Source organism: Rana temporaria, chromosome 8, assembly GCF_905171775.1.
Source record: "Rana temporaria chromosome 8, aRanTem1.1, whole genome shotgun sequence".
Lineage (NCBI taxonomy): Eukaryota > Metazoa > Chordata > Amphibia > Anura > Ranidae > Rana > Rana temporaria.
In genome coordinates, this window is record NC_053496.1 from 49,165,769 (window position 1) to 49,177,937 (window position 12,169).

The 12,169-nt window shown below is 46.3% G+C and overlaps 1 protein-coding gene across 1 annotated transcript in view; it reads left to right on the forward strand.

The window, feature by feature from the left end:
* LOC120946914 (ovostatin homolog) overlaps window positions 1-12,169 on the forward strand; it is a 137,191-nt gene that overhangs the window by 19,293 nt on the left and 105,729 nt on the right. Inside the window, exons 3-7 of the mRNA XM_040361738.1 lie at window positions 2,404-2,560; window positions 4,404-4,456; window positions 5,124-5,144; window positions 7,906-8,074; window positions 8,812-8,896. Of these exons, the coding sequence (XP_040217672.1) occupies window positions 2,404-2,560; window positions 4,404-4,456; window positions 5,124-5,144; window positions 7,906-8,074; window positions 8,812-8,896 (485 nt within the window). The remainder of the gene's footprint in view (window positions 1-2,403; window positions 2,561-4,403; window positions 4,457-5,123; window positions 5,145-7,905; window positions 8,075-8,811; window positions 8,897-12,169) is intronic.

A 12,169-nucleotide genomic window follows, 5' to 3' on the forward strand; every position in this document is an offset into this window, starting at 1 on the left:
AACATTCCCATAGACCAGTGTTTCTCAATTCCAGTCCTCAGGCCCCCCCAACAGGTCAGGTTTTCAGGATTTCCATTATTTTGCACAGGTGATTTGATCAGTTTCACTGCCTTAGTAATCACCACAGCCTTTTCATCTGAGGGAAATCCTGAAAACCTGACCTGTTGGGGGGGCCTGAGGACTGGAATTGAGAAACACTGCCATAGACGCACTCCTAAATCTTGTGGACAGCCTTCCCAGAAGAATTGAAGCTGTTATAGCTGCAAAAGGTGGGCCAACTCAATATTGAACCCTACGGATTAAGACTGGGATGCCATTAAAGTTCATGTGCGTGTTAAGGCAGGTGTCCCAATAATTTTGACAGCACTGTGTGTAAGCCAACCAGTGCCAAAGGAGGGTAACGCCATACCCTTTTAGGTCCAATTTATTACTCTTGTAGGACGTGGCTTTCCAATATTTTTTTTTTCCTTGCAGATGTTTGATACTTGTTGCCTTTTTTTTTTTTTTTCTGTAAGAACAGCTCTCATCTCTCATCAGACTTGCTTCCTCACACAATTTGATTTTTTTTTTTTGTGTTTTTACGGTTGCAGGCACTAAGAGGATTAAAATTGGGATGTGTTGACATCATATATTTTGAATAAGGCGCAATTCACACCTGAGTGCAGGGACAGCTGTTGCACTGCATCCTTTTGCTTTTCTTTTGAGGAGCATCTTTAGAGTGGCACCATTCATTTGAATGGGCCTTCCTCCACTCCACAAAGACACGTGTACCAAATCTTGGCGTTGCAATTTTTGCCGCAATTTTAGCACGTTTGGGGTGGCATTTGGAAATGATGGCATCGCAAACGGGTCCCAAGTTTTGCTGCGATTCTGGAATCGTGCAGGTGTGGATGGGGCCTCAAAGGTGTGGAGAGGGAGTTGCTGCTGCAATTTTTCCATTTACCCATGTGGGTTTTTTTTCTCTGTAGACTGTTGCCTCTCTGGACACATTGTCAATATGGGCCATGGAGCATTTACAGAATCTTTTATTTGGAATGGATTTTCTTTTTCCTCAAATGTCCTCAACCATCCAAACGGTGTACATCCCTACATGAGCTTTTGTCTACACCACACCCTTTATAACATGGGTCTTCAAACTATGGCCCTCCAGTTGTTCAGGAACTACAATTCCCATCATGCCTAGTCATGTCTGTGAATGTCAGTGTGTTACAAAGCCTCATGGGATGTGTAGTTCTGCAACAGCTGGAGGGCCGTAGTTTGAGGATCCCTGCTTTAGAACAACTGGATGTGCTGTGAAATGTTCAGCATAAACGTATTGAGGATGTAAGGGTTATGCTTCACATAATTGTAAAGGTTCTTTTAACCACTTCCCGACCTCCTCATGTACATATACGTCAGCAGAATGGCACGGACAGGCACATCCACGTACCTGTACGTCCTCTGCTAGACGTGGGTGGGGGGTCCGATCGGGACCCCCCCGGTACATGCGGAGGTCGGGTCCGCTCGGGGAGCGATCCGGGACGCCGGCGCGGCTGTCGCGATCGCTCCCCGGAGCTGAAGAACGGGGAGAGCCGTGTGTAAACACGGCTTCCCCGTGCTTCACTGTGTCGGCGCATCGATCGCTTCATTCCCTTTTACAGGGAAGACACGATCGATGACGTCATTCCTACAGCCACACCCCCCTACACTAGTAAACACACACAAAGTAAACCCTAACTCCTACAGCGCCCCCTGTGGTTAACTCCCAAACTGCAACTGTCATTTTCACAATAAACAATGCAATTTAAATGCATTTTTTGCTGTGAAAATGACAATTGTCCCAAAAATGTGTCAAAATTGTCCGAAGTGTCCGCCATAATGTCGCAGTCACGAAAAAAATCACTGATCGCCGCCATTAGTAGTAAAAAAATAAAAAATAAAAATGCCAAAAAAATATTCCCTATTTTGTAAACGCTATAAATTTTGCGCAAACCAACCGATAAACGATTATTGCGATTTTATTTTTATTTTTTAATTTTTTTTACCAAAAATAGGTAGAATACGTATCGGCCTAAACTGAGGAGAAATTTTTTTTTTTATGTTTTTGGGGGATATTTATTACAGCAAAAAGTAAAAAAAATTGCATTTTTTTCAAAATTGTCGCTCTATTTTTGTTTAAAGCGCAAAAAATAAAAACCGCAGAGGTGATTAAATGCCACCAAAAGAAAGCTCTATTTGTGGGGAAAAAAGGACGCCAATTTTGTTGGGGAGCCACGTCGCACGACCGCGCAATTGTCTGTTAAAGCGACGCAGTCCCGAACTGTAAAAACCCCTTGGGTCTTTAGGCAGCAATATGGTCCGGGGCTTAAGTGGTTAAAGAAGCAAGTTGTCACCTTGGTTGAACTCTTAAAACTTTTTTTCCAGATTCCAATTGTACTCGAAGCTGTACCAGTAACCCTGCTGCTTTCTGCAAAGGGCCAGGAAACCCAAGTCTTGGAGCGTAAGCCAGTAGTTGTTAAACCCTCCAAAAACAACTGCATCTTCCAGATGGACAAACCCATTTATCAGCCGGGCAACAAGGGTGAGCTGACAACTGGTTATCTGAATGTTTGAGTTTCACAGGCTGTGCCACCATAGTGAGTCGAGTTTAAAAATGGGCACCTTATTGGCCCATGTAATGAGCTTTGGACTGAAACATTAATCATATATGGCTGGACCCTGTACAAGCATTATTTACAGAGCACTGAACCACTTGCATACAGCAGGTCCTAGTGAGGAATCCAGTTTCTTACAAGGGACCTTTTCTTTAAAGTTTACCTTTTTTATGCAAGTGTAGCAAACTCTTTAGCCTCTTCCAGTCTATTGAGGGCCTCTAAGGCCAAAGATGGCCGACATCCTTCTGTGTGTGTGTGTGTGTCCCCAGACACTACGTGGCTTTAAAAGAGGTTTTATTCCTCAACCGTTCTTTTTTGTATTTTTGGGGGTAGTGTTAGGGCCAGGACACCCTTAAGTAGTTTTAGATTGAATTGGCAAACTCTGACTTTGATAAGAGGGCAGCCGTACAGGGAAAGGTGCCACCTCTGCACATTCAGGCATGCTGTCTCCTATGGCAACGGTCTATAACATTGCTAACTCAAACCTAACATTTGCTTCACTACAACTGCTTCTTGTAGTTCAACACTGAGCTTCCGGTCTCTCACTAGACTCACTGACTCTGAATACCTTGAGCTCCTCCAATCTTTGTGGTGGTATCTCCAAGTGGCATCCACGCTTCCCTGCTGGGTCCCTAGCTTTGCACTCCAGATACTTCTCAAGTTTCACCCCTGCTAACTGTCTGGGTCCCAGGCTTGACACATAAGGCTGCTTTGCAAGCGTCACCTATGCTGGTTGGGTCCCTGACTTGATCACCGCCTGAAGTTTCCAGAGTCTCCACCATGGCCCGCTCCGGAGCATTATTCTCACTGTACTTCAGTTACTCATTGTGGTCCCTTAGTGGCAACAGGTTCTTCGGCTGGCAGAACTGTCACTTTTGGTTGGACTGCAAGCCGCAATCCCTGACCTGCCCTCTTCTGGATAGGCCCTCACACAGCCTGGCACCCAGATGCCCCTGGGACAGGCCTAACCTCCGGCCTTGCAGCCCGGGGTGTACAACACATGGCCACCCAGACAGCTGTCCAGGTGGCACAGTACGTAGATCACCTGACTCCACCCTAATATTTAGGTGCTCCCAGCAGGTCAACGGATTCAAGAAAACCCTTGCCCATATACCAGTAACCTGACCTTGGGCTGTCCTTCTCATATCTAGTACCACCAAGTACCCAGCCACCTAGTGGTAGAAAAGTGCAACAAGGCCAGACTTGGGGAGACATTGAAGGATCTCTATCAACCAGGATAACTACTCCTGGCAAGTAAATTTGTGAGGAGCTCCCTGCTTGAGCTACAGGGTGCTACACAAGCCCTGCTTTAGTGAGGCCCTTCCCACCCTCCAAAAAATACTTTGGGCATCCGTTCCCCTTGCCAATCTCAAAAGGGCAGTTGGGAATGTTTTGAGGTGACCCCTGTGAGCTGAAGAGGTCATTGGTGATGTCAGATTTTTTCATCTAGAAACTGTTTTAGAAGATTTGTATGCAAAGCCCAATCTATTGCAGGTGTCCCATGTGGTGCCTGGGGGGAGGAATTTCATTACTTTGGTACCTGCATGCCCTTTCCCACTTCTCACTATCAAGGTTACCCTACTCCTCCCCCCCCCCCTTTTTTTTTTTTTTTTTTTTTACCACTGTGCCTGTACCCCCCTGTGCATGCTTCTGCTACCCTAGCTCTCGCTTTATTCCCATGCTGTGCTTGCAGGAAGCGCCCCCACGTGAGACACCATTCTCCTAAACTCCTAAAATCTAATCTCTAATTTTATTTTTCTTTCTTTGCAGTATTTTGTCGCATTGTCTGCATGAACTCTCAACTTAAACCTGTGAATGAAAAGGTGAGTGACTAATCTGGAAACCTTGCTGCTTAAATTCTGCCCGGCATGGGGAAATGCATATGTTTACTTTTACTATCAGTTTTCAATTGGGGAAATTGGAGACTTTACAGTTTGAAGGTTTAATAATAAAAAAAAAAAATCTAGAGAAGGTGAGTCCCATCATCCTAGGTGTCCTTTCACATGAACTGTGATGTCTGACATGGTGTCCCCTCTTGGTACACATCCACCGACACTGCTAGCAAAGATGGCTGCCTGGCTCCCAGCATTTTGAAAACGTCCAACGTGAGGATTGATGCGCCTCCCTGCCTTCTGCATTCCTCTTGCCAGTGCTTGCCCTGGGAGCTGAAGATAAGACGATTGCTATCAAAGCAGCCATTTCTTTGCTAGCTGCAGTGTCGGGCAACCATGTGCTGGGGGGGGTTAGTACCCTATCTTTTATCACAGATGGTAATAAGGGCTCCCAGGAAGATGGAACAACATACTGTATGTACTTTGTTCTATTGGGAACTGAATTATGTAAAGTGATAATTCTTTAATAGAACTGAAGGCGATTTGGTCAATAAGACAAAAAATTCCACCTGCAAAGCCAATTTTATGAAAGTTCAATATGTTTATATTGCTATAACCCAAAAATATATTTATATATAATTTTTTTTTCTTTTTACAGTTCCCAACAATTTTCCTGAAGGTAAGAAATGTAGCCCTTAAATATTTCCTGATTGCATTGCTTACAGTGGATGAAAAATGAAAAATATGTTGTCCACAGGAACCAGATTACAGCTGCTCTTTATTCAGACACAAGTGAGAAACTGTCAGCTGGAATTGGGTTGTTATGGGCCAGACTTTTTTTTTTTTTTCCTTACCTTTTTTTGACTTCACCCAAAGAAAACATTCAAGCTAAGGGCCAGATTCACAAGAGATACGACACGTATCTCCTGATATGCCGTCGTATCTCTGAGATACGATTGTCGTATCTATGCGGCTGATTCATAGAATCAGGTTACGCATAGATAGCCCTAAGATCCGACATCGGATCTTATGCTGCAATTCAAGGCCGGCCGCTAGGTGGCGATTCCATTGCGGTCGGCGTAGAATATGCAAATGACTAGTTACGCCGATTCACGAACGTCCGCTTTGCCCGTCGCTCTAAATTTACGTAGTTTCCGTAGAGATACGTTGCGTAAAACTAAGCATGCCCTCTAGGTCAGGGATATGCAATTAGCGGACCTCCAGATGTTGCAAAACTACAAGTCCCATCATGCCTCTGACTCGGTGTCATGCTTGTGGCTGTCAGAGTCTTGCTATGCCTCATGGGAATCGTAGTTCTGCAACAGCTGGAGGTCCGCTAATTGCATAACCCCGCTCTAGGTGGTCTAACCAATGTCAAGTATGGCCGTTGTTCCCGCGTCGAATTTTTAAATTCCACGTCGTTTGCGTAAGTCGTCCGTGAATGGCGCTGGACGCCATTTACGTTAACGTCGAAACCAATGACGTCCTTGCGACGTCATTTAGCGCAATGCACGTCGGGAAATTTTAGGGACGGAGCATGCGCAGTACGTTTGGCGTGGGAACGCGCCTAATTTAAATGGTCCCCGCCACATTTGAATGAGGCGGGCTTGCGCCAGGCGGATTTGCGCTCCGCCGCCACAAGTTTACAGGTAAGTGCTTTGTGAATCAGGCACTTATGCTGTAAACTTGCGGCGGTGTAACGTAAATGGGATACGTTGCGCCGCAGCGTAGCCCATTTCTACGTGAATCTGGCCCTAAGTGTTCAATGGATGAGGTGGCGATAATGTCGCTGTCCCCCACTTAAATACAAGGCATTCTGTAAATGGCGCCCTACTATAGTGACTGTTCGCTTCCACATTTGGGCCAATGGGTATGGCATGCACACTTGCATTGATCCAAGCTGGACAATGTAACTGTATACAATATTTCCATAACTGGAATAAAGTCCTAGTCTTTTAACTTTGTAACTGAAAGACAGAGAAGCAGGGCTTGGCGCTTGAGAGAATGGGGATTAAAGTGTGTATTTGTAGTTTAACTTTGTCCTGCAAAGTCTGTCTTTGCTCTTAGACAGTTGACACCATAACATTTGTCTCCATTGCATGTGTTCCCCTCACCTCTTGCCCTGGTGGAAGCTATAAAAGTGGAATTTCTACTACATTCTACCAAAATATACTTGGTCACCACAGGGTGCCTGCACATCAAATTTGTTTAAAGGCCAGGTCATGTTGACTTTTTAGGAACTAGAACTTCAACTTTAAGGTTGTTGGTAAGTCTTCTAAAAGGGCAACTTGTCAGGAACTCAGGATGGACATATGGGAGTTGCTAAAGCTACACTTACAATTGCTGTCATCCATGCTTGCTTGGGGTGTGTGTCAGTACCCCCTGTAGAGGCTACTGACAGTTGTGGCCCACCTGTCACCCTGCCCAGCCTGGCATTCCCTTCCCAATCCCCTTGGAGACGAACAATCATGTTCTTGTTTTTGTATTTTTGAGGGATTTGAACTTGGATAGGAATATGAGATGCTCAGAACGAACAATTGGTTGATTGTATTTCAATCAGTTGGGACAATTGTATATACTTTACAACTCCAGTCTCCTCTAGCACAACTATTGCTTGCAGACTCTCCCTCTCTCCTCTTCCAGGTACAGCTAGCATGCAGTTGAGCCCAAAACTGACTGAGTCAGGCCCTGGAAATTGCCATTTGCAGGCAGGATCCCTTTTTAATGTAGCACAAATAGGATAGAAAGTCTTTAGTGCTAGCTGTCCTATGGTGGACTACTGCTCCAGGAAGTCCTCTTTAGGTCCTGCCAGCCCGACTTCACTGCCTGTAACATTGCAATCCTCCCTGGCTCCACACCCAGCTCTGACTGTTTCCTCTCAGTCCTCCCTGGCATGCCTCTCCAGTACTCTCGATGGCGCACGTCACTTACCAACCCTTCTGGCTGCACACACCAGTGGTTCCCTCCTGAAGACTTGCCCTGCAGTATTATCTCCCACTGTCGTCTGACTCCGCTCTGTGCCTTCTGTTTAGATTCTTCATGTGTTCCTGAATGGATCTGTCCTGCACCTGAGTTCCAGGCCCAAGGTCCCCCCCCCAGAACGGGAAGCACCCTCAAAGGTCCTGACAGCCTAGTGCTCCATCCAGACAGCTCCATCTCTCTTCGCCTTTCTTCTAGAATCCTCTAAAAGGAAAGGGGAGGCAACAGTGGAGTGATATGGTTTGTGAGCCACTCCCAAACCACAAAGCTTCCATCTAGGCCTGCCTAAATTTACTTGACCTCACAAATTTCACCTCCTAGCACATACCTAAGTAGAGGGTGCTATGTGTCTGCTCTCCAGTAAAGTGGTACAAGCGATTACATTTATTCACTAATTAGCTACTTCATGAAAAAAGTAGTCTTGATGCTCCTAATCTTGGTAACATTTATTCCTCCTTTAGGATCCTTCAAGGACCATTATCAAGCAATGGACGAAACCAGAAATGCAGCGTGGAGTGTCTGAAATGAATTTCAACTTAATCAAAGATGCTCCTCCTGGTTCCTACAGCTTCACTGCTGAGCGAGAATCCAGTGCTCCCTTGTCACTATATTTTACAGTAGAAGAATATGGTAACTATTATACAATATAGTCACAATAGAATACAGTAACTACTAGACATTTCATAGATCTGTGGATCACTTCAGATTAATGTTCTAGAGATGTGGTCTCCAAACTGCCCTTTGCTTGCCTCTATCCGGCCCTTGAGACACCATCTTGCCCACTGATGCCAACCATGGGGCACTATTCCTAACCCCTGGTGATGCCAACCATGGGGCAGTTTTTACTCCCTCTGGCCACCGTACAGAGTCCCCCCTCCCCCCTTTTCCAAAAGCCTGAAGAACTGGCCCTTAAGAGACCCCTGCTAATACAGGTCATGGTTATAGCTAGTAGCAGTCAGTCCTAATCAAATGGACTTATTCTGTAATGTTGAAGACTTTTTTCTACTCATCCTAGTAGCTTCTTCAGTTTTAATGTTGGGGCACGTCACTGAAAGAATTGAACTGGGAAAGAAAAATGTCTTTTACTAAGGATGAGCTTGGGTTCAGCTCCAGGTTCTAGCCATACCTGGAAGTCGGCTGTCAGGGCTGGGCCAATAAGCCCTCAGTGGGATATTCCCCACTCTGCAGCTGCATGTACAAGGGGGGCAGGGATGCATGTGACAACATTTCTCCAACATGGCTATTCTACTAAAATCTTATGTCTGTCCAAAAACTTTTGGCTTTATAATTATTTCAAATCTGAGATTATAGTTTTGCATTCTTTGTATTGGTAAAAGTGTTTAATTCAGTTTTGCTGTGCCTTTCAGTGCTACCCAGGTTCAGTTTGAATGTGGAATCCCCAAATTCGATCTCTGTATTGCAAAACGTTGTAAACTTCACGGTCGCTGCTCGGTAAGTATGAGAAAATGGCAAATCAAGGGTGACCATATAGACTGTTCTGAAGTCCATTGAGTTCAAATTCCAGGCATGAAAACATTAATTAAAATATATTCCTTAGTAGCCACATTGGGAAAACCAAGAGATTTAGCCTAAGTGTGCTGAGCTGTGCATGCCACATGCCCCATTTCCTGTCTCTTCTGTAATAAGGAGCTGTCACACAAGGTTTAACAACTAAAAGCAATACTTTATGGAGTAGAACACCTGTCAGGTCTTGATTGTGTCCCCATTGGGGAGACTCTGCCTCTTTGTCCTGTTTTACCACTATTGAAAGTAAACAACGAATTTTGGGGTACACTAGTTCTGATGAGCTGGGGGTTCCCAAGGCATTCTTAATTTTCAGGGATTTCCTCACTTCCTTTTTTCTCACCTCGTCTTTCAGGACAGCATTTGGAGAGAGCGCAGCTCCACCCACTTCCCAGGAAACACTGCAGCCATTGCTTTAAATTCCGCCCACTTCCACCATGACCTCAGTTGTTTTTCCTCCGGCCATGGTGGAAGCGCTGCAGGGAACCAGGGGTGTGCTGTACTCTCTCCAGGTGGAGGTGGCAAAGGCATACCTGCGGTCGGTTTTGTTCATTCTAGGCAGACCCAGCATCCCCTCTGACAGGTGGGGGATGCTCCGGTGCTCTCCCCTCTCGAGCCCGGCGAGGGCGAAGACTGCTGGAAGTGTCTGCTCCCATAGGCGGCCAGCGTGGGCTAAAGGAACAGGTCAGGTGCCTGTTCCGGGTTCACGTGGAGCCATTCCGGATGGCGGGCGACATCATTTCCGGGGGGGGCGGAACTTCCGGCGGTGCGCGGCAGCTTCCGGTTCCAGCTGCTGGAGCGCAGAGGGGGAGGCGGCCTTGGTGGTGCACTTCCGGTCCTCGTGGCGACTAGGTTAACCGAAAAGATTTAAATGGAAGAACCAGACGACTGCTACACGCTGGGAGACAGAAGCAGCGGAGGTGGCGGGAGCAGGAGCCACAAGCACCAGCCTGGCCCAGGTAGGAACAGCGGTTTCCATATTCCTGGGTTCTGTGTCCCTCCTGTTGTCCCTTAAGGGGGAGGGGAGCCTGCAGCACTATCCCTTATGAATGTCTTTGGGAGAAATGCTTTGTTTGTGTTTTCACAGCGGTGATGGGGAATGAGTGTTTTGTTCACTGTCTGTGGTGGCATATTTGTTTGCTATGGTCTGATACACAAAAAGTAAGCATAGCGTTGTTGTTTTTTGATGTTTTTCAGAAATGTAAAGAAAAGGTTAAGGATGCATTGCCACCGTCTAAGAGAAAGTGTGCCGTTTGCAAAAATTCCCTTAGGGGGTCATGGCATAAGCCATTATGCAAAACTTGCATTTCAGATTTGGTTAGAGAGGAAGCCTCCGCCAGTACACCCTCTGAACAACCAAATGAGATGCTTTCCTCCTTCAGGAAGGAATTGGAGGAGACTTTTTCATCGTTCCGTTCCTTCCTAGGAAAGCGTCCGGTTTCACATTCAACTCCTAGAGCTTCCACTAGTTCCCAGGGGGGGGGGGCAGCTAGTGAGTCTGAGGATGAGGAACCTAAAAGTGTGGTTTCAGGGTCTGATGCAGAGGAGGACAACGATAGAGATAAATCCTCTTCGCGTTACAAGTTGTCTTTAGAGGTGGTAGACGACCTCCTAAAAACTATTCATGCTACCCTTAATATTAAGGAAGACAAGGCCCAGTTGTCGTTACACGACAAAATGTACCAGGGGTTAGGTGAGGTTAAACACACGACTTTTCCGGTACACAGTTTTATCAGATGCCATCAGAAGGGAATGGAAGGATCCAGAGAGGGCCCCCTTCTCTAAATCTTTGAAAAGAAGGTTCCCTTTTGATGAAGATGAAGCGCAGGTCTGGAATAAGAAACCCAGACTTGACGCAGCTTTTTCAAAAGTGTCGCGTAACACTGATTTAGCTTTTGAGGACATGGGTGCCTAAAAAGATAACATGGACAAAAGAGCTGATGCTCTTTTGAAAAAGGCGTGGGATTCCACACTAGCCAACCTCAAGCCTGCTATGGCGTCTACAGTAGTAGCCAGGAACCTGGAACATTGGCTGGATAAGTTAAAAAGCCATATTGAGGCAGGTACCCCTCGCAGAGAACTTCTAGAGTCCCTTCCAGTCTTAGTGAACGCTGTAGGGTACATGGCGGATGCCTCGGCTGAATCGATAAGGATGTCGGCTAGGTCCTCGGCTTTAATTAACTCGGCTAGGAGAGCCTTATGGGTTAAGACTTGGTCAGGGGACGCAGCGTCAAAGGTGAAGCTATGTGGTCTGCCTTTTGAGGGGGACTAAGTGTTTGGTTCTGGTCTAGAGGCGGTTCTAGACAGAACAGCAGACGGGAAGAAAGCTTTTCCTTTAAAGAAAGCAGTGCCACAAACTAAGAAGAATTTTCGTTCTTTTTTTCCAGTCCCAAAATTCAAAGGAGGCACAAAGAGGTGGTAAGTCCTGGCGGCCCCCGAGGGAAGCCAGGGGTGTTTCATTCCCCAGTCAGCCCACAAAACCCCAATGATGGTCTCTCAGCTGTGGGAGGGCGTCTTCAGTCTTTTCTCCCACAGTGGGAAGTAGCGACTTTTCGGAGAATCCACTGTCCCGGTTTTATGTGACTCAGTTGCCCAGAGATCAGGTGAAATCTCAGGCTATGATGACACTGATAAAAGAATTTCTTCAGCAAAGGGTTATCACTCCTGTACCCCAGCACGAGGAGGGTTTGGGGTGTTACTCCCACGTGTTCTTAGTGAGGAAGCCATCAGGAAAGTTCTGATTGATTCTGAACTTAAAAATCCTGAACAAGTCAATCCGTTACAAAAAATTCAGGATGGACTCCATCTATTTGGTAAGGAAGCTTCTCCCATCAGGATGCTTTCTTGCTTCGATAGATCTGAGAGATGCATACCTGCATGTCCCAATAAGAGCCTCTTCGCAACGCTTCCTTCGCTTGGCGATCAGGACGGGGAAGGAGGTGAAACACTTTCAGTTCAGAGCCCTCCCTTTCGGGCTCTCCTCCTCCCCCAGAGTTTTCACGAAGGTAGTGGCAGAAGCATTAGCGCCACTCAGGTTGGAGGGAGTATCTGTGATCCCATACCTGGACGACCTCCTGCTGTTTGCCAAATCAGAGGATCGGTTGCTCAGAGACCTGAGGAGAACTCGGTCCCATTTAGAGGAATTAGGTTGGATTTTAAACAAAGAAAAGTCGAACCTGGTTCCCTCTCAAGCGATTAGTC